General features: G+C 35.9%; 1 protein-coding gene across 1 annotated transcript in view; it reads right to left on the minus strand.

Moving 5' to 3' along the window:
- The window catches only part of LRP1B (low density lipoprotein receptor-related protein 1B), a 2,414,068-nt gene that overhangs the window by 1,077,448 nt on the left and 1,313,940 nt on the right, over positions 1 to 22,680 (minus strand). Inside the window, exons 22-23 of the mRNA XM_006880809.1 lie at positions 21,692 to 21,892; positions 17,409 to 17,654 (exon numbers count right to left, since the gene is read on the minus strand). Coding sequence (XP_006880871.1) covers positions 17,409 to 17,654; positions 21,692 to 21,892 — 447 coding nt within the window. The remainder of the gene's footprint in view (positions 1 to 17,408; positions 17,655 to 21,691; positions 21,893 to 22,680) is intronic.

The following is a 22,680-nucleotide window of genomic DNA, read 5'->3' on the forward strand; positions in this document are numbered from 1 at the left end:
TGAATCATGTTTTTCATTATTAATTTAGCAATCAATACCTGCACATCATTGTCTTAAAATAGAAGGAGATTGGATATTTCTGCATTAGCATATTATAGAAAAAGCACATCAAAAAGGAGAGTGGAGAATTTACATCTTTTTAGCAATAATTACTGCATTCTTAAACATATTATATTCATAATCATTTTTATTATTCTCCTTTTTCTGAATATTTCTTACTCTTACAACAGGTCCCCTTAATAATTTTTTCATGGGATATAATGTAAAGCAGTAGGTGTCTTGACAGAGGGGGGAAAATTTTATAGTCCTCTCAGGGTAAATTGTTATTGTAACTGTACAACTAGCAATTCTGCATGGATATATCTTCATTCTTTAACAGACATATAATATCAGCAAAGAAGAAATGATATTACAATTTCAATGTTTCCTCTCCTGCTATTTCAGAGACTTTACTGTCTTTTTGTTCTTATATTTGAGGATTTATTTGAATTTGTCTGCCTTCATCATCAGACACATTTCCTTATGCAGTAGAAACTTACGAAGTGGTAAATGGTCTGACATTTCTCAGGCTCAATAAATATTACTACTTCCCTTTCTCCATTCATTCAGTTGTAACTATACTGGGAATGAATGGTAGTTAAATATTACTGAGGTGTGATATACACCAAGACAAAAGGTATAGAATCTATGGAGCACAGGATGAAGTTTCATGTATTATTCAAACGTAATACATTATAGGACTTTTGTCACCAACAGTCCTCTATTTCTCTAGAGACCCATTTTCCCCTTCCTCTTACTTGTGAGCTTCAAATAATTCAGATCCATGTTGCTAGGTGCCGTGAAGTTGACCATGACTCATAGAGGCTCTGAACAACAGACATGATTCCTGTCCTATCCTGCGCCATCCTCTTCATCTCTATCACACTTGTGACTATTGTTATAGTCACCATGTCAATCCATCTCATTGAGAATCCTCCCCTCCTTCTCTGTTCACCCACTTTTCCTAGCATAATGTCTTTTCCCAAGGACTGGTCCCTCGTAATAACTTGACCAAAGTATGTGAGAGGAACTTTTACTATCCATTCTGTAAGTAGCATCCTGGCTGCATCCCCTCTAAGACTTATTTTTGTTCTGTTGGTAGTCCATGAGGTATGTGTACTCTTCTCCAATAAAGGCATTAATTCCTGTGTTGTCAATTCAAAGGCAGGCAGTTTAAATCCATCAGCTGTACCACTGGAGAAAGAGAGGCAATCTCTTCTTGTGAGATTTACAGTTTCTAAAAAACCTGCTGGATGGTCAGTTATGAGTTGGTTCCAATATAACGACAATGAAAAAGAGTATAATCCACACTGCCTACTAAGGCAGAGTAGAACTGTCCCAGAAAGCTTTCTGGGCTATAATTTTTATGCGACTAAATTTCCAGCGTCTGCCCCACACCCTGTCACCTCACTGAGAAGTGAGTGATAGATTAGAGCTGGATGGTTTGGCTTAGCAAGTATTTAGATATCACACTGCCAAGGACTCCTTCTCCCTGAATTACTTCCCCCAAAATTTCTGTATCATCCCCCCAATTTATTTTCTTTATATGTCAGGTATTTTGTTTGGTTTCTTAAAAGAACTCAGTTATTATTTAAACAGTAGTTCTGATAGCATAGCCCACAGGGAGTCGAGATGCTAATCCAAAAGAGGGACCTCACCCATGGTTTGAATCCACAAACAGAAGAATGAAAATCCTAGAACACTTAACTGTGCTTATGCAAAATGTATGCATAGACCAAAAAGCTATAGTCTGAAAGAGCAAGGTAACACCGTATGGTTTTAAATCAGGAAAAGCACGCGTCAGGGTTATATGCTTTCTTCATATCTATTCAATCTCTATGCTGAACAAATCATTAAAGAACAACCTGGACTCTATGAAAAATAATGTGGCATCAGGATAGGAGCAAGACTTATCAAAACCTGTGCTATGCAGATGACATAACCTTGTTTGCTGAAAGTGAGTAGGATTTGAAACTCTTGCTGTAGAAAGTCAAAGACGACAGCTTTCACTATGGATTAAATCTCAATATCAAGAAGACAAAAATACTTACCAACGGGCTGATAGGCAGAATCAAGATAGATTAAGAAAGGCTGAAATTGCCAATTATTTCATTTCACTTGGATGAACAATCAACACCTTTGGTACTAGTACTGAGGCAAATAGTAAACATAGTGCATTGAACAAGGCTGCACTTGGTGACCTTTCCAAAGTACTTAGGAGCAATGATATCAGTTTAAGACTAACTTGCAACTAATTCAGATAATAATCTTTCCAGCCACTTGCTATGCATGTGAATATTGGACAATGAATAAGAATGGCAGAAGAAAACTTGACATTTTTTGATTTGTGGTAGATTGTCCTGAATATCCCATGGACCGCCAAAAGAACAGGTATGTCTTGGATAAAGTGTAACCAGATGCTTCTTAGAGGCAAGCTTTGTCTCAAATATTTTGGAAAAGTCATTTGGAGGGACCATGTCATGAAAAGGAACATCTTCCTTTGAAAGGTGGAGAGTCAGTGAAAGAAAGGAAAATTCTCGTGGAGTTAGATTGACACTGTCTGTAGCAATGGGTCCAAGTATGTCAGATATATTAAGGATGGCCTAGGATAGGACAGGGTTGAGAAAATTTGATCATAGGCTTCTATAAGTTGTAACCAAGTTGGTAATACAACCATCACCAAATTTCTGGTGACCTATTCTGTAGAGTTCAGCTTACAAAGGTAACTTAAAAAAGGTAAAAGTATTTGGAATTTCGAATCCACCAGCAGCTCTATACATCTATAAGCAATACAGAAGCAGTAAAGATTATAATAAAGATCAGAACAAGGAGAGGTTGAAACATAATTTAAACTCTGTGGTGTTAAGAATTTAGTGTTCAAAATGGATTTTATAGCCATTAAATGTGATTTTTCCATGTGGATAAGCATGAATATTCCATCAACAAGGGGATTGGCTAGTCTCAGCTAGATCTAAAAGAGCATCTAATCCAGACCATGGTCTTCTCAATTACTTGTTATGCATCAGAGAGTTGTATGATGACTAAGGATGACAGAAGAAGAATAAATGCCTTCGAGTTGTGGTGCTGGAGAAGAGTCTTGAACATACCATGGACTGTCAAGAAAACAAATAGGTCTGTCTAAGAGAGGGTGAAACCAAGTCTCTCCTTGGAGGCTAGGATTTTTGAAGCTTCACCTCACTTACTTTGGGCACGTGGCCAAGAGATCAGCCCTTAGAAGAGGATATCATGCTCAGAAGAGTGAATGGACAGCGCAGGAGAGGAAGACCCCAGATGAGATGGAATGACTGGGGCAATGGGGGCAGGTGTGTCAGAATTAGTGAGACTGGCTCAGGACAGGGAAGGATTCAGAGATGCTGAACATAAAAAGGGTTGCTATGCATCACAGGAGACTCCATGGCACATAACAAAAATACCATACTATAACAGGATTGGAAGCAGGAGTGGCATCCACTTCCTAAACAGCAGGGATCCCCAAAATCTATAAACTTTGATAAATGTTGATAGCTGTAGAGGGGATTCAGGCCTTCTGTTCATAGGGTGGCTATGAGTCATGCTTGACTCGAAGGTAATTGACGACAACAACAATTTATACAGGGACTGACTATTTTTCTTTTCCATGAAAGAGAGGGTCCAGCAGCAGAATGAGCAGACTTTCACTTCCAGAAAAGAAGCAGGAGAATGCAATGCATTCCTTGGGGCTAGTGATTCTTATGCCAGCCAGTCTAAGGCCGCACAGGAGCAGCAGACATAGCAGCCACAGCAGAGATCCTGAGACCTGAAATAAGATGGAGTGGACCTTTAATTCTTAAGCCATTGAACCAGAACTAAGAGCTTTTTTTCCAAGTTTGCAGAGGACTTTGGTGGTGGATGGGAACCAATATTGGCACTACTGAGAACTTTGTAACACTGACTTAAAGCCATGAGGCTCAAGACTGAGGTGCTCACAAGCACATTTTATAAGATGATCTGACTGTATTCTGCTATTAACTTGAATTATAGGTGGGTTTTTTATGTCTTGTTTTGTTTTTTAACTTTGCAAATATATGGTTCTGTGAGATGTCTAATTAGAGTTTGGATGCAGAAAAGTAGTACAATTGGTGTTGAGAGAAATAAAAAGAGGATAAAGACTTTGGGGGACATGTCTTTTGATAAGGGAGTAGGTTTTATGATTTTGATGCTGTTGATTAGGACAGTTCCCTCTTGTGAAGTTGGTAAAATTCTGACATGTCCATCCTCACACAACCCTTTCTATTGTTTATAGAGAACTTTGGTGGCCTAGTGACAAGAAGACATGCTGTAATTATAAAAGGCATGTGGTTAGAAGCAATCAGCCTCTCTACAGAAGAAGGATGGACAAATTCCTCCCATGCAATTAACTGACTCTGAACACCCACTGGAGGGTCAGTTATGGAATAGTTCCAACTCAAGGTACACAACAACAACAACAACAAATTTATATATGAACTTTTCAGAAATAGCAGCAAACACATCCCTGTGTTTAAAGCTACTCATTTGTGATACCTTTCTTGTTGTGGTATACCTAGGTAACTAATGTAGGTATTATCAACTTAACATAGAGAAAGCTTTAGTATTCAAAAAGTGTTTATTGATTTAAGGATTATAAAATAATTTGATTCAATTTAAGCTTTCAAGAAAGTCCAAGAGCAAGTGATGATAGAAAGGAAATAAACTCATGAAATAAACACAAGAAATTATTCATATTCATAGATGGAGATTTTTAAAGTGTATGACTTAAAATTGCCACACGTTTGAGTAGACCTTCATCCTAGGCAAAACCTCAAGAACACTTGCTCTTGGAGGGAAAAGAGCAATAACAGACATCAAACAGAACATGAAAAACTTCTCTTATGTGACTGATAATGCTGCCATCAAGATGCTAGCAAGCAGCCAAACTCCCAGAGTGGAGGCTGCAGGCCCTGGCCTGCAGTCCCATCCCTTCCCCCTGTGAAGTTTTAAAGTCATACCTTTGAGTAGATCTGCACCCTAGGCAAAGGCTCAAGTACTCCTGCTCTTGGGGAGAGGAGGGAAGAATAAGAGTGACAGAATAGTAAGAAAAACGGAAAAGAATAGGAGTTTCCTCTGGAAACCATATGAACTTAGAGAAATGACCATAGGTATAGAAACGCACTAGGTTGTTTGTTCACAGAGTCACTATGAGTCAAACTCAACTAAATGGCAATAAACAATAACAACAACAACAACAACAACTAGACTTAAAATTAACTGATATTTCAGAAGACACAATTCATTGGTTAGCAAGGTTCATTTAAAAATGAGTACTGCTTTAAAATCATGTAGAGTCTTATCTACAAAAGTATCATCAAGACAAATATAAGAATTGATGGACACATTATGAACTCCCCATGTCTTAATTCCCCTTATCTTTTCACCTTTATCTCCTATTAATCCTAAAGGTCCTTTCCATTATTTGTTATCACCTATCCTGAATGTTTCGCATCTTTAAACAAGAATACTATATTTATTTTTTTAAGTTTTCAGTTCTTTCCACAAATTAGATAAATAAGAAGATTATATAAGGAGGACAGTTAAAACATTAATTCCCCTACTAGAGCATATGCAATGAATATCTGTGTTATCATGCAAAAAGTACTGAACTATAGGTGGAGGAGAACCAGAATACTTGGAAATGGAGTGATCCCTGAAGACTGGAAGAAATTTAGACATTTTCAGATAAGAAGAATATATTAGAATCAGGTGATTGAATCATTTTGATGATATGTGGCAAAGTAAACTGGGATAGGAGGAAGAGTTATCTAGAGACATAAGTACTACAATAATCAGATTTGAGGAGATAGAGGAAGTATTCAGAATGAAAATTAGTTTTTCAAAGGAATGTATATAGAATTTTATAAAACTCCTGAATTTGGGCAATCTACACAGTGTATTGAAACTTGATCTTTATATTTATGCATTTTGTTTTACAGGCACATACATGCTCTCTCATGAAAGAACTAAAAAATTTATAATCTAACAATAAAAAAAAGAGTAGGAACAAAGCAAAATATTGTTGGGGAAACTGAATCCATACAGAATGAGTAAGGGGGGGAGGGCGGGAAATCAGTTCCATAATGTTCTTTGCAAAACTAGGAAAAAGCTGCACATTACCCAGTGGGCTGCCTACTAATACCCAAGGAAAATTAATACATAAATAAGATAGAAATGGAATTAGTAGTTTATGTCTGTGTCTTTGTAAGAAAAAGAAATCCATTCTTTAAGGTAAGAGTGATTAATATATTATGAGCTAAAGAGGAAATAAAGAGTTGAGACATGTAAGAAGCATGAGATGTAGAAGATATGAAATAAAATTTAAAGATCACAGAAGTAATGCTTGAGAGAGGTAATTTCTACTAAACTTCTAAGATGTTAGGAACAAACCTATAGAAAATTTTATCAGTGAAGATTTCAGGAAAATATAGACTATAAATAATGAAAACAAAAATAAAAATGGGAATATATAAACCAATTTATGAGAAAAATTAAGTCAAAGTCAGAAAAAGGAGACATGGCTTTTATGTGAAGGATGAGGTGTGCTATTATTTTAAAATATGGTAAGAATAATAAACAAGGGCAGGGATTTTCACAGACAGAACATGATATAAAAAATAGAAAAAGCTACTTACGGATATGAGGGGGAAGAAACAAAAGATCAATGGGGAAAATTTTTATTTTAAAAATAAAATACTTACTAGTAATTTATTTTTGTTGAAATATGATTTTAAGAGATTTCCTCTAAAAATGAAGTTACTCAAATGTAAATTATTTCACCCATTGAAAATATTCAACATGGACAAAAGTAACTAGCAACAACATCAAGAAGAACTCAACAAAATTATAGCAATAAAAATTTGCCTCTCAATAATTACACTGAATATGAGTGGTATAAATGCACCACTGAAGGAAAATAGAGTAGCAGATTGGATAAAAACCAAAAATCCATCAATATGCTGTCTACAATAATATGCCTGAAAAGTGAAGATAAAGAATGACTAAAAATACCAAGCAAATGGCAACTAGAAAAAAGCAGGAGTAGCTTTTCTCTCTGATAAAATAAATTGCAATACAAAACCATCAAAAAGAACAAGGAAGATCACTACTTAATGGTTAAAGGGTCGACAGAACATGAGGACAAAACAATAATAAATAAATACGCACCAAATAATGTTGTTGTTATGTGCCGTCGAGTCGCCTGCGACTCATTGCGACCCTATGTACAACAGCCCTAAACTCCACTCTCTCCCGTGCCAATCGCACTATCTCTGACACTCCCATAGCAATTATCCCAGTCACTGAATCAATCCACCTCATAGAGGGCCTTCCTCTCCTGTGCTGTCCCTCCACCTTCCCTAGCATGATGTCCCTCTCTAAGGACCGGTCTCTCCTCACAACATATCCAAAGTATGTTAGACGGAGCCTCAGAATCCTTGCCTCCAAGGAGCCACCCAGTTTAACTCTTTCCAGGACAAATCTGTTTGTTTTCCTAGCAGTCCATGGTATTCTCAATACTATTCTCCAGCACCACAGCTCAAAGGCATCAATTCTCCTATCCTCCTTGGTCATTGTCCAACTCTCTGATGCATAACAGGTGATTGCGAAGACCATGGCCTGTATCAGACGCACCTTAGTCTCCAAAGAGATACCATTACTGTTCAGCACTTTGGAGAGTTCCCTAACAGCAGACTTTCCCATGGCAATGCGCGTTTTAATTTCCTGGCTGCTGGTGCCAAGATTGTTGACTATGGAGCCAAGCAAACTAAAGCTGTGTACAATCTCAATCTCTTCACCATCCATCCTGATGCTGCCAATTGGTCCAGTGGTGAGAATCTTTGTCTTCTTGACATTGAGCCTCAATCCATATTGTAGGCTGCAGTCCTTGACACTCTGCAGCAGACGCTTCAGGTCCTCCTCAGTTTCAGCAAGCAGGGTTGTGTCATCCGCGTAACACAGACTGCTGATAAATCGTCCACCAATCTTGACCCCACATTTCTCCTCATAGAGCCCAGCCTCGCGGATGATCTGTTCTGCATATAGGTTGAAAAGGTATGGAGATAAGATGCATCCCTGGTGTACGCCCTTCCCAATTTTGAGCCATGCAGTGTTCCCTTGCTCTGTTCTGACGACTGCCTCCTGGTCCAAGTATAAGTTTCGCATTAGAACGATCAAGTGTTCTGGGATTCTCATTCTCCTCAGAGTCAGCCACAGTTTGTTATGATCTACACAGTCAAATGCCTTTGCATAGTCAATGAAACACAGATAGACATTCCTCTGGTATTAGAGCTGCAAAATATATAAAGGAAAGATTAACAAAACTGAAAAAGGAAAAGACAACACCGCCGTAATAGATGGAGATTTCAATACACCATTCTCAAGAAATGATATAACTACCAGAAGGGAATTAAACAAAGATGCCGAAGAAATAAACCACAATAAACCAACTGTATTTCACAGATATTTATAGGCTAACACACCCTAAAAAGGCACAGTATATATTTCTTCTCAAATGTGCATGGAATATTCTTGAGAATAGATCATATTTTAGGTCATATGGTAAACATCAATAAATTTTAAAAAATAGAAATAATACCAAGAATATCCTCAGACCAAAATGCTACAAAATTGGAAATAAATTACAAGAGGATAAAGGAGAAAAACCCTTATAGTTGGAAGTTGAACAGCACCTTTCTTGAACATGACTGGCTACTTGAAGAAATAAAAAATGAAATAAAAAATTTCCTTGAAATAAATGACAATGAAAACACAACTTATGAAAACCTCTGAGAAACAGCCAAAACAATAATCAGAGGTCAATTTATAGCAATAAGCAAACATATAAAAAGGCAGGAAAAAATAACCGTTTACTCTCCAACCCAAGATATCCAACAAATTGAAAAAGAACAGCAAAAAAGAACCTCAACATCAGCTAAAAAAATTCAAATTATAATAATCAGGGCAGAAATAAATAAATAGAAAACAGAAAAACAATTGAAACAGTCAGCAAAACGAGCAGTTGGTTCTTTGAAAAGGTCAATAAAATCGACAAACCACTAGAAAAACTAACAAAGGAAAAGAAGGGGAAGACACAAATAATCCAATAAAAAGTTGAAATAGGTAATGTCACAACAGAACTAACTGAAAAAAAAGGATAACAATGGAATATTATGAAAAACCATACTCAAACAAATATGAAAACCTAGAGGAATGGACTAATACTTATAAATGCATAACCTACCTAAACTGACACAAACCAAATTTGAACAGAGCCATTTCAAAAGAAGAAAGTGAAAGGTAATAAAGCAACTTCCAGCCAAAAAAAGACCTCTAGATCAAATGGTTTAATAAGTGAATTTTATTAAATAATCACAGAAGAACTGAAACTAATTCCACATAAACTATTTCAGAAAATAGGAAAAGATGGAATTCTCATAGACTCATTCTATGAAGCAAATGTATCCTTGATACTAAAGCCAGGTAAACACACTACCAAAATACAAAACTATAGGCTAGTATCTCATGAACATAGATGCAAAAATCTTGAATAAAATCCTGACCAATAGAATCCAATGATACAACAAAATAATTCACCATGACCAGATGGGATTCATAACAGGTATGCAAGGATAGTTCAACCTAAGAAAAACAGTTTGAGTTATCACATTAACAAAGTAAAGAACAAGAAGCACATGAATATATCAATTGATCTAGAAAAGGACTTAGATAAAATCCAAAACCATTTCTTGAGTAAATAGGAATAAAGGGGCATTTTATCAACATAGTGAAAAGTATATGCACAAACCCAAGATCTAACATTGTGCTTATTGAAGAGAGATTAATGACATTTCCCTTGAGAACACGAACTAGGCAAGGATGCCCACTATCACCTCTCCTTTTCAATATTTATTGGAAGTGCCAGTGATAGAAATAATACAAGAGAAGGAAGTAAGAGGTATCCAAATTGGCAAAGAGGAAGTAAAATTATCTCTCTATGCAGATGTTATGATAGTATACTTAGAAAACCCTAAATACTCATTAAGAAAACTACTGAACATAATTGATCAATTCAGCAAAGTGGCAGGATACAAAATCAGCATACAAAAATCAACTGGATTTCTCTACAGTGACAAAGAGGATACAAAATTGGAGCTATGAAAAACAATACTCATCACAATAACTAATCACAAGATTAAATACTTGGGGGTAAATCTAACTATAAACATAAATGATCTATTCTAAGAAAATTCAAAGCAAAAAGAGTCCTGGAGAAATGGAAGAATATACTTTGCTCATGGGCAGGAAGACTCAATATTGTGAAAATGACAGTCTTACCAAAGGCAATTTACACGTTCAATGCAATCCGAATACTAATAGCAATTCCATTCTTCAACGAGATGGTAAAGGCTATCTCCAATTTTATTTGTAAGGGAAAGAGGCCCTAAATTAAGCAAAGCACTCTTTAAAAAGAGAAACAATGTAGGAGGCATCTCACACCCTGATTTCAACCCCTACTACACTGTTGTGGTGGTCAAGACTGTGTGGTACTGGTATAATGACAGACACATAGATCAATGGAATAGAATTGAAGTCAGCCCATCTACCTATGGATAACTCATTTTTGACAAGAAGATGAAATCAGTCAACTTGGGAAATGACAGCTTTTCTAACAAATGGTGTTGGCAAAATTAGAAAACTATCTATAAAACACTCAAACAAGATCCACACCTCACACGATAAAAAAATAAAATTAACTCAGAGTGGATAAAGGACCTATGACTAAAACCAAGGGCTATCCACTTCATTAGAGAAAACCTTGGAAGATTTTTAGAAGCCCTAATCCACAACATGAACAGTCTTCCAAACATCCTAAAAAACCTACAACCAGGAGATGATAAAATAGAAGAATGGGACTTTCTAAGAATCAAATATCCATATGCACATCAAAAAACTTTTCCAGCAGGGTAAAAAGGAAAACCACAGACTGGGAAAATATAGTTGGTAATGACATGTCTGATAAGGGACTTATATGTACGATTTATGAAATACTAGAGACCACAAGATAAAGGTAAACAACCCAACTGTAAAATGGGCACAGACACTTCACTAAAGAATACATCCAGATGGTAAACAAGCATATGAAGGAATGTTCAAAATCCCTAGCTCTAAGTGAGATGCAAATCAAAACAACTGTGAGATGTCATCTCACCCTAGTAAGAATATAAAAATTTAATGGAACAGCAAACAACAAATGCTGGCGAGGTTGTGAAGAAACTGGAACACTTATTTACTGTTGGTGGGAGTGTAAAATGGTACAACCCTGAGTATACTTCACTCTTCAACCCTCATTCCGGACTCTTATGATAATCATAATGCCCTAAAATATATTACTTTTAAACTGTTCTCTCCCTCATCGGCTTCAATACGGTAAACATAGTTTACCAGTTTTTCTCAGTCTTACCTCCACCCTGATGTGAGCCTCATAAATCCCTTTTAAATAGTTCTCGCCCTCATCGGTTTCAATGCAGTATAGTTTTATTTATCCCATCCTTCTCCATCTCCTCTCAACACTTCTTTCAGTCCTCTTTTATAGCAGAGATAAAGTATACCCTTGTTTTGCTTTTAAATTATCTATATTTTTTAAAGTCATCTGAAAAATGCAGAAATGTTGACAGTAAGAAATGATAGGAAACTGAAGTCTGTTCTGAGTTCACAGGAGGAAAGTTCAATTTCATCAGGAGAGAAATCTTTAGAATTGATTATTTATAATTAATACTTTGGTTTTAATTAAATTATGAATATAAAACTCATTGATTATGCATTATTTTACAAGCCTGTAATAGATACATTATGTGAAAGGTAAAAAAATTTAAAAAAAACACAACCCTTTAACTTGATTTCTGATTTCAAGATGTAAATCATTTAATTGAAGAGAAGATTAATAAAGCAAGAAAGCAGATGAAAATTAATAAAAATAATAAAGTAAAATTTGAGAAACACATTGCCATGAATCATATATCTAGATTTAGAAAGAAGAAATAAATGTTAAATTAGAGTATTATTTGAGTTAGATCTTACAGAATACTCAGATTGTATTTTTTAACTTTCACTCAAATTATAATTTTTTTGGAAAAAATCAAATCTTATTGTTTTATTTCAACATAACATTCCTAAGTCCCCAATCCAAGCAAAACCATTTATTGGGAAGAGAACTTAATTATTCAGGTTATCCCAGCAACAACATCTCTCTGATAAGAATTTCGTTAAGACATGACACATTGTTTATAAAACACCCTCACTTTAACTAATAAAATGGTCTTCCTGGAGCATGTGCTCTTTTAAAACCATCCACGTAGGATCAAACCAACAAGAGAAACTCAAGAAGTGGGTGGAAAGCTTTGGAACAGTCCCCTGTGTTCATGGCAGGAAGGACCATCAGAAAAGTGTGAGATCTATTGCACAATTCAAAGAAGGGAGCAGCTGAAACCCACCCTTGTCCTCAGTGTCACAGGCAGTTAAGGTTAAGTTTAACCTTAAGGTTAAGTGACCCACGGAGGCAGCTTGTGCCCCTAGGGGACGCCCTTTTCGAATTAGCACAGAGGTGTCAAGAAAGGACTGGGGTTTGGGAACCCAGGTTAAAAACAGGTTCCTCAAATGCCTAACTCTGTGTTCATCACCTTCAACATGATTCACCTGGGCAAGGATGAAGACACTTTTTAACTCACAATCAGCTTAGACCAGTTTCTCAGCCTTGCTTACATCTCAGTTGTCTCAGCTCTAAGGTAAAGATGTCAACAGCATCTACCTTTCAGGGTTAATGCAAGTTTCAAATGAGTGATGATGTTTGTTCTGCCCACGAAATGCCCCTCAAAGGAAATCCAATCACATGTCTGAAAATTTCAAGAGCGTTTATTAATTCCACATGTGGAGACTTTCTACCTCCTCAGGAAGGTGGTGAGGGAAAAAGCCCCAAGCCCCCTCCTACCAATTCCTACCAATTGCTTTTATAGCTTTCTTTGGGTGTTCTGTTGGGGCAGGGGGATTGAGATCATGGTTGGTGGGTCGGGGGATCAGTCATGTGGGTCGGCTTCTGACAGGCTGGCTACTTCGCCTGCCTTTACTCCCTCTGTGCCACGTAGACACTAGTTAATTCCTAACTTTACAAGGTCAGACAAGGCTTTATCCAAGTCATTCATGTTTGCCTTAAGAATTTTTATGGCCCGCTTCTGCCTCTAGCATAAACGGGGGTTTATAGAAAATGGGGTTTTTGCTGTCCCTTCAATGTTAAATTGGCACTGACTGAAGAGCAATGATGTCACTCTTAAGACTAAGGTGTGCCTGATATAGGCCATGGTCTTCACAATCACTTGCTATGCATCAGAGAGCTGGACAATGACTAGGGATGCTAGAAGAATTGATGCCTTTGAGCTGTGATGCTGGAGAAGAGTACTGAATAGACTGTGAGCTGCTAGGAGAACAAACAGGTTTGCCCAAGAGAGGGTGAAACTGGGCTGCTCCTTGGAGGCAAGGATTCTGAAGCTTCATCTGACATGTTGCAAGATGGGATCAGTCCTTGGAGAAGAACATCATTCTTGGGAGGGTGGAGGGATAGCGCAGGAGAGGAAGATCCTTTATGAGGTGGATTGATTCCATGACTGGGGTAATCAGGGTAGGTGTGTCAGAGATGGTGAGATTGGCACATGATAGGGCAGAGTTTAGGGCTGTTGTGCATAGGGTCGCTATGAGTCGCAGGTAACTCAACAGCACATAAATATTAAGATTATACAGAAGACTGTTCTTATCCTTACTTCATTTCTATGCATATATGGGGGAAAAAACCTTAAAGCCAAGAAAATATAGTCAAACTACTGTTGTAAAGATGTGAGCTACTGCTTTTGATTTACCGTCAGTAGAAAATTGTTATAGATAAATTCCACACACTTCTGCAATCAAATATAAATTTAATTTTTCAGCTTAAACTTTGATCCTATCTAATGTTAGTTAGCCTTAGGTATCCATCTGAGAATTAATTTTTATTTGCCTAAAAAAATTTTTTTTTTATTTGCCTAAAAAAATTTAAAGTATTATTTAAATAACCAATTATAAATGCTTCCAGTTTGTACATTGATGTTCTGTACAATTTCATTAAGTTGTGAATTAATTTATGTAACAAATATTACACTTTAAATATTTTCACAGTCTCCAATTTTTAGAATTATTTATATTTGGATTAAAATTATATTTTCTACTTAAGCTCAGGACTTTATGACCTCTGAATTGAGTGCCTTTGAGTTACACATGCTGATAGAAATTTCATAGTAAATCTAAATAAAGTTGGAGGGTCTAATGTAGAAGCTGTATAATAAAGCATTAATGTAAAAAAAATTCAGATTATTTAAAGCTAAAGAAGAGAAAGTATAAGTTGAAGAAACAGAATGAATATGGTTCAGAATATTAGGTCATTTAGTAGTTTAAAGAAGTCTATGGACACCTTTTCACAAAGTTCACATAAAATGAAAGAGAAGTTGAAAAAGTTGAAGGAAAACTATAAATAGATGTTCTGAAAAGTATGTTGTAATATAGTGAGGAGATGGATCTATTCTGTGACTAGAGAGGTGGGAATAAGTGTGTTTGAGATGGCTAGGTTGGCACAGGATAGAAGAGCGTATAGAGCGCTTGTACATAGGGTCGCTATGAGTCATAGGCCACTCGATGGCACATAACAACAACAACAACAATAGTTATGGGGAAAAATAACATTTATATATTATAGAATATGTTTCCTTACTAAAACATGATATATTAGATTCTATCTAGCATTAGCCTAATAACTCCTACTTTTTAAATGGTAATGAACAAAAGTGATACTGTGAGAGACCTACAACAAATTTAATGTGGTGTTTGTTTAATGTGTGTTTTAGTTCCAAATCAACTCACGTTTTTCTTTTTCTTTAAGTTTTTGTTTTATTTTCTCTTTAAGTCATGTTGCTTCTAAAGCTTCCATAATGTGTGGGCTATATGCTTACATGTGAATGAAAAGAAAAGTTTACTGAAGAAGTGAAAGAAAATGAAAGTGTATTATTTCCCCCTAAAATGTTCATATACTCTTTCAGTTCTACTCAAAGACTTCCAAGAACCTTTAGAAGATAATAGGAAATCATCACTCATTAAGTACCTAATGAGTGGGAGGCAAAGTAACAATTGTTTTATGTTAGTCTATAGCATGTTAAATGAGAACCGTCATTATAATAGGCAATGTTATTTAACAGATGAAAAAACAAATGATCAGTAATTTCTGTGTAACTAGTCTAGGGTTTTCTACATGATGTATCCCAGGGATAGGGTTAGAATTTTATTCCCTTTGGCCAATGCCACAGTAAGAATGAGCTTAATTTTTTTCCCTATAGCATTTTTTTTAATTTTTACCCATTTATTTATACAATTTGAATACAAATTTGAACAAATTCTTGCAATTTCCCTCAACCCTCCACATACCCTACTGTACAACCTGATGATTAATACCCTCCTCCCCCTGCACATCCATATGCCTCTGTTGCCAACCTCTCTTATCCCTCCTGGATCTTTATACTCATTCTACAATAATGGTTTTTTTACAGTATTTATCTTTGTGTGACTGTGTTAGGTCATTCAGCATAGTGCTCTTCAATCCCTCCAAAGTTAGGTAATAATTTACAAAATCATTGCTCCTGCATGCTGCATAATATTCCATTGTGTAAATGTACCATAATTTCTCAATCCATTCATTTGTTGTTGGACATTTGGGCCGTTTCCATGTTCTTGTGATGGTGTATAATGCTGCTATGAACATTGGTGTACACATTTCACTTTGTGTCTCAGTTCTTATATTCTCAGGGTATATTTCAAGTAGTAGAATAACTAGGTTATTTGAATTGCCCATGTTCAGCATGGTACTGGTACAATGACTGGCACATAGACCAATGGAATAGAATTGAGAACCCAGAAATAGACCCAGCTATCTATGGTCAGCTGATATTCAACAAGGAAATCAAAGCTATCGAATAGGGAAATGATAAGCTCTTCAACAAATAGTTCTGGCAAAACTAGACTTTCACTTGTAGAAAGCTAAAACAGGATCCACATCTCACACCAAACACAAAAATAAACTTAAGGTCAATCAGAGACCTGGAGGGGTAAAGCTAAAAACCATAATGTTCATAAGAGACAAACTGGGATGAAGATTAGAAGCACTAGTCCAGGTAAAAAGAAACTGCCAAATACAACCAGAAATGCACAATCTAAAGAGGATAAAATTGATGCATGAGACCTTCTAAAGAGTACATCCTTGTGCACATCAAAAGCTTTTCCCCACAGGGTGAAAAGAAAACCTACTAACTGGGAACAAACATTTGGTAATACCATCTCAGAGAAGAGTCTTATAACAAAAGTTTACAGAGTACACCTGGGCCTCCGCAAGAAAAAGACTGATAACCCAATTACAAAATGGGCAAAAGACATGGAAAGAATTTTCACAAAGGAATGAAAAACAGACACATGAAAAAAATGCTCCAAATCAATGGCAATAAGAGAGATGTAAATCAAAACCACAATCAGGTACCATCTCACTGCAGTAATAGTGGCAAAGCTTAACAGGGCAGTAAGTAATAAATGTTGGCATGGATGTGGTGAGAAAGGAACTCTTATACATTGTTGGTGGGATTGTAAAATGGTACAACCAATCTGGAAGGCAGTTTGGTGCTTCCTCACAGAGCTGAACATAGAAATTCCATAAGCTTAATTTTTGAAAGTAGAGAATAGACAAAATCTGTTCAAGTATTTGTTTCCTTGAGTACTACAAATTATACTGTGTCAATCCATCTGGTTGAGGGTCTTTCTCTCTTTCACTGCTCTTCCACCTTCCAGATGCAATCAACTTAATTGTGTCAGAAATCGTGAGAATATCACAGGATAAGACACAGTTCCGGTCTACTGTTTATAGGGTTGCTATGGGTCATACTACAATCCATGGCACCTAATAATAACAACAACAAAAATAATAATTGGATGTCAAGGGCAGCCCCAGACCTCAGAGGGTTCTACAAAGTGATGGAGAGGGAATCTGATGATTGCAATCTGAAGGTTGGGTATGGTAAGAAATGTAGCAATCTTTTCTCACCAAAAGATTTTTGAGGATTTAAAAACTACCCATCACAGTAAAACATCATCTAAAATTAGTTAAATACTTTAATAAGTTTGCTGAATGTGCTTTCAATCTATTTCTTCTCCTTCCCCTCTATGGATCTATTCATAAATAAAAAAAGACACTCCACATATTTGCTTACCAACACTTGTACAACTTTCACCATCCACATGCAGCTTCCATCCTTCATAACAGGAGCACTTGACTGTGTGTTTGTGTTGCTCGCATACTTGACTACATTTGCGGTGATTGCTACAGTAATCCACAATTTCACATGTTTTATTGTCTTTCTTCAGTCGATGTCCCTCAGGGCAGGAACACACAATACCTCTCCCAGGAACAACAGAACAGTGGTTACTGCAGCCTCCATTGTTCAGGGAACACTCATCTATAAGGAAAAAGGTTATGTAGGTCAAACTAATTGTCATCTTTTGTTGAACACCTAATCTCTGAGTGTCATTTTCCAAGTCTTAAACAGATTCAATATGTTACAAATAAGTATTAGGAAGGCATCTTTGGATTTTTTTCTTAAAAAAAAATGGGTAGGGATGACACAAAAGTCAAGCAATGAGTAAATTTAATTTTCTGTACCAGAAGCTAAGATCCTGGAATAGCACAAATGAGAAGTGTATAAATACTAGCTGAATGATTGTCAGGTCTGACCCCACCAGAAGTGCTGAGGAAGAAATTCTCCGGGTGTCCACTTCTATTACACCACAGCCTTGAAATCTCCATGGAGCAACTCTGTTCTGCACATTGTATTGTCATGAATTGTTATTGATTCTCAGTAACTTATTCACTTATTTATTTATATTTCTAATAGAAGTTAGAAATGCTGTTCATAGTTACCCGTGTTGTTCATAGGGTCGCTAAGAGTCAAGGTCAAATTGGTGACACCTAACAATGACAACAACTGGTGGCATAGTCTTACTGGTGGTTAGATATGTTTCTAACCCAATAGTGGCACCTCTCCAACAATGGTTCTGTGCGAGAAAATGGGAAATCCCTTCCTGTGCAATGTTTTGTTGTTGTTCTTGTTATGTGCCTTTCAGTCATCTCTGATTCATAGCGACCATATACATCATAGCTCTGAACTCTGTCCTGAGCCAATCTCACTGTCTCTGATGTTCCTGCCTTTATTAATCCAGTTACTGTGTCAATCCATCTCATCAGGGACTTCCTCTCCTGCACTGTCTCTTCAACTTTAGCAGCATGATTTCCTTCTCCATGGACTGGTGCCTTCTGGCAATATGTCTAAAGCATGTAAAACAGAACCTCAATAATCTTTGTTCCCAAAGAGTACTTTGGATTCACCCTTTCCCTGACATACCTGTTTGTTCTCTTGGTAGGGCATGGTATGTTAAAAACTCTTCTCCAGCACAACAACTCAAAGGCATCAATTCTTCTCCCATCTTTGGTCATTGTTCAACTCTCTAATGCATAGCAATTAATTGCTAAGACCATGACCTGGATTAGGCACCCCTTAGTCTCTAGACTGACATCTTTGCTCTTCAGCATTCTAGAGAGGTCCCTGACAGCAGATTTTTCTTAATGCAATTCATCTTTTGATTTCCTAACTGCTGGTGCCAAGAGTGTTGATTGTGGAGTCGAGAAAGCTGAAGCTAGTAACAATCTCAGTCTCTTCTCCATCTTTCATGGTGCTACCAATTGGCCCAGTGGTATGAGTCTTTGTTTTCTTGATGTTGAGCTTCCATCCATATTGCAGATTACAATCTTTTACCTTTTGCAGCAAATGCTTCAGTCCCTCCTCTTCTCAGCAATTTATATTGTGAGTCTTCTTCTAATCTTTATGCCATATTCCTTCTCTTAAAATCCAGCCTCCTGAATGATTTGTTCTTCATATAGATTGAAAATATATGGAAACAAGACACCTCTTTGACAAACTTCTTTTCTGATTTTGAACCATGAAGTGTTTCCTTCCTCTATTCAGATGACTGTTTGCTCTTCTAAGAAAAGGTTTCACATGAGCCCAATTAAGTGTTTGGGATTCCCATTCTTCTCAAAGTTAATCATAATTTGTTGTGATCCACATAGTCAAATGCCTTCACATTGTTAGTGAAGCACAGATAGATATTCTTCTGTTACTCTCGGCTTTCAGCCAAGATATATCTGACAATGGCGATAAAGTGTCTAGAGCCATGATCTCTTCTTCTAAACCCACCTTAGATTTCTGGTAGTTCTCTGTTTATGTATGGGTTTTGGATGGTCATTTTTGGATGGTTCAGCTGGATTTTACTTACTGGTGATATTAGTGATCTTGTTCAATAATTTTCACATGCTGTTGGATCACCTTTATAGCCTCCAGAAAACTCATTGGAACCAGACCAGATTCTAGAGAAATGATTCTCCCCCACCCCCTCTGAGTTAAGAGGCTGAAGAACTTAAGCTGAACTTTTTAGAAGTTAGTTGTGTATAGGAAAAAGTTGAACAATTTTCTCCCTTGTGATTTGCTGCCTCAGAAAACCTGTAGGTCCACTCATAGGATCAGACTTGAAATAAATAAGTTTCAAGGAAGGCATAGAGATCTTCCCAATGGAGCATATCTAAATGATGATTTTAATATTTTAATTACTTTAGTGTTTATTAGGAAATAGCTATATAAATGTTTATATGTGTACTGTGTATATAAAATTTGCTGCAATCAATTATTTTTTAATTTGGCAAATTGTACCTTGTATCATATAGATTTGCCTTTTATTATTTATTCAATTAAATAATTTGCGTAATAAAAATGTACTAAAAAATGACCTGATAGTTTGGCTGAAATACAGAGCAATTACTATTAACTATATGAATAGTGCAGTGGTGTTTTAAGAAAGGGCCTTTCAATCTTAGCACTTCTCATTATTTATGTTACACTACTTTCTCTATTGATCTTTCTCGTTTCAATGAGTCAACTCTAACTCATAGCTGACCCTCCATTGAGATTATGACCGAAAACCTCCCAGAAAGAGATTGCTCATCTTTCTGCCATGAAGTTGCTGGTGGATTTGAATTGTCAAAGAAATGCTACATTTGCGTTGTCAGCGTAACTCTCTATGGAATAAAATATGCATGATGGATTGACTTATAAATTTCGGGAATAAAACCCCAAACAAACCACCAAATATAGCTCTACCAAACACTTTGTTGGCAGCACAACTCCCTGGCCAGTTGTCCAGCGGAGCTTGAGTATATAGCATAATAAATTATATTGATACATCTTAATGTTAACAAAGAAATCATCTCTGAAAAATCAAATAAAATCAGTATGATTTATAAATTGTCACTCAAATTTAAAAAATAAATAAATTTTAAAAGGTATTTTTGACTGAATCTTCTTGCTAAAAATTAGCACCAGTGAATGAAAACTTACATGCACTGTTTCAAGTTTATTTTCTTTTATCGAACCACAGATTGATTCTATGGAAGAAAGACCATTTAAATACTTAGTAGTTGTTTTTCTTTAAAGGAATGAGTCTTTTTTTTTTACAAAGCTCAGAATGCTGTTAATATTCAGTTATATCAAAAAATGAAAATGTTAGGCTATATTTATTTATTTTTCCTGGTTTCAATCAGGTAGCTCCATCATTTCCTAAAGTTATTTTCTTAAAGCCTTGAGTCATCTCATTATGGTTCTTATCATTCTCTAAGTATTTCTTCATTATTCTACTGATGTCACCTTCAGTATTATCTATGCAAACATATTTTTAACATCTCCTTGCTAATCATGTGGTCTTCCCACAGAGAAGAAAATGGAATTTTCTTTTTTAAGTGTTCACTGGCATAGAAAAATGACTAGCAAAACGTGAATTCAAAACTCAGATTCTATTAGGATAAAGTAATTTTAAATAATCTAAAGACATTTAAAGAAATATGTCTATTTCTTTAAAGAAAGAAGTGTTTATTTCTTTGATAAATGTAGTAAATTAAAACTAACAAATAAAATCAAGGGAAATTGATAGGAAATTGGATAATAATAAGTTTATTTTATCATTCAGTCACCTCTTTTATCCCTGCTCAAAAGGGGGTTTCTTGTACTTCATAGAATGTCAAACTCAGAGTGACAGAAAAAAAAAGGGATACCTATACCTATTCTAATACCTCACTCATAAAAACATAAGAAAACTTGAAAGAAAAGAAATTACTACAACAAAGTGTAACTTATGAGTAGTTTATGCAATTGTTAATTTAATGGGATAGGTGTTAGTACCATTTGCTTTATTTTCAGTAATTTTTAACCATACTGAAAGATTTTTGCAAAGATTTTCTGTACGTAAATACACAGATTGAGTAGAAGCTAAATGTTATATTGAAGAAGAATGAGTGAGAAGAATAAATGCTACTGAAGTAGTGGCAAGTCCAGCAAGTGGACCAGTAACGTATAGAATCACAGATATACAGATGCAGTGAAGCATGCATTACCACAGAGATCGCCTTCATCCGACCCATCAGGACAATCTCTTCTTCCATTGCAGAGTTTTTCTGGCTGCAGGCAAACTGAAGTGTCATTAGCACAAGGGTACTTGGGTGGTCCACATAAGAAACTGTCACAGTCGTCTTCATCTGATTGATCTTCACAATCAATATCTCCATCGCACACCCAGGCTTTGTTGATACATCTCCCTTAAGAAAACAGAAATAATACATGCTTGATTTTTATAGTTAAGTCTCTGCAGATGAGCGGTCATTACTTTTTTAAGTTGGTGCAATCTATTTCCTGGTAGTTTGATATTTCGTTTTCATGACAACAGTTCTTGCCTTATTAGTCTTGGACATACATTCAAGTGTAAAAGCTTTGATTGTTTTTTTTTCTCCTTGCTTTCAAATTCTTGCCTTGTTTTATTAAAAGGAAGAAAGTTTTCTGGGATTAAGCACAAGTTAGACTGCAATAATTTTTATAAGAAAATTTTCAAGAATAAAAACATCTGTCTTAGATAAAGAGCAGCCATGGTTCTCTTTAGAAGCAAAGGTGGGGAAATTCAGTCTCAAATGTTTTGGCATGTTACAGGAGGGCTAGTATTTGGAAAAAAGGTCTCATTCCAGGTAAGATAGAAGGTTGGAGAGAGAGGAAAACTTTAACAGGATAGAATGACATGACTTTAACAATGACACAGGATTCAGACAATGGCAAAGTTCAGATCTGTTAATAGTGTCACCCTAAGTCATAGTTGACTCAAGATTACCTAATAATAATAATAAAAACAGCAACAATTTAGGTAAATGCTTTATTTTAGAACTTGTCCTCCTATTCATATCTATCACCTCAATCTCTCAACCCATCACATCAGATATGCTGTGTTACAAAAGATTATATTATACATAATACATAGTTCAAGAATAGATAATTGTGATTTAAAATTATAGGTTCCTAAACATTCTAATAGCTAATAACATATATATATTATATATTA

The sequence above is a fragment of the Elephantulus edwardii genome, unplaced genomic scaffold (assembly GCF_000299155.1).
Source record: "Elephantulus edwardii isolate Elephantulus edwardi_28Jun2011 unplaced genomic scaffold, EleEdw1.0 scaffold00010, whole genome shotgun sequence".
NCBI classification, from domain to species: domain Eukaryota; kingdom Metazoa; phylum Chordata; class Mammalia; order Macroscelidea; family Macroscelididae; genus Elephantulus; species Elephantulus edwardii.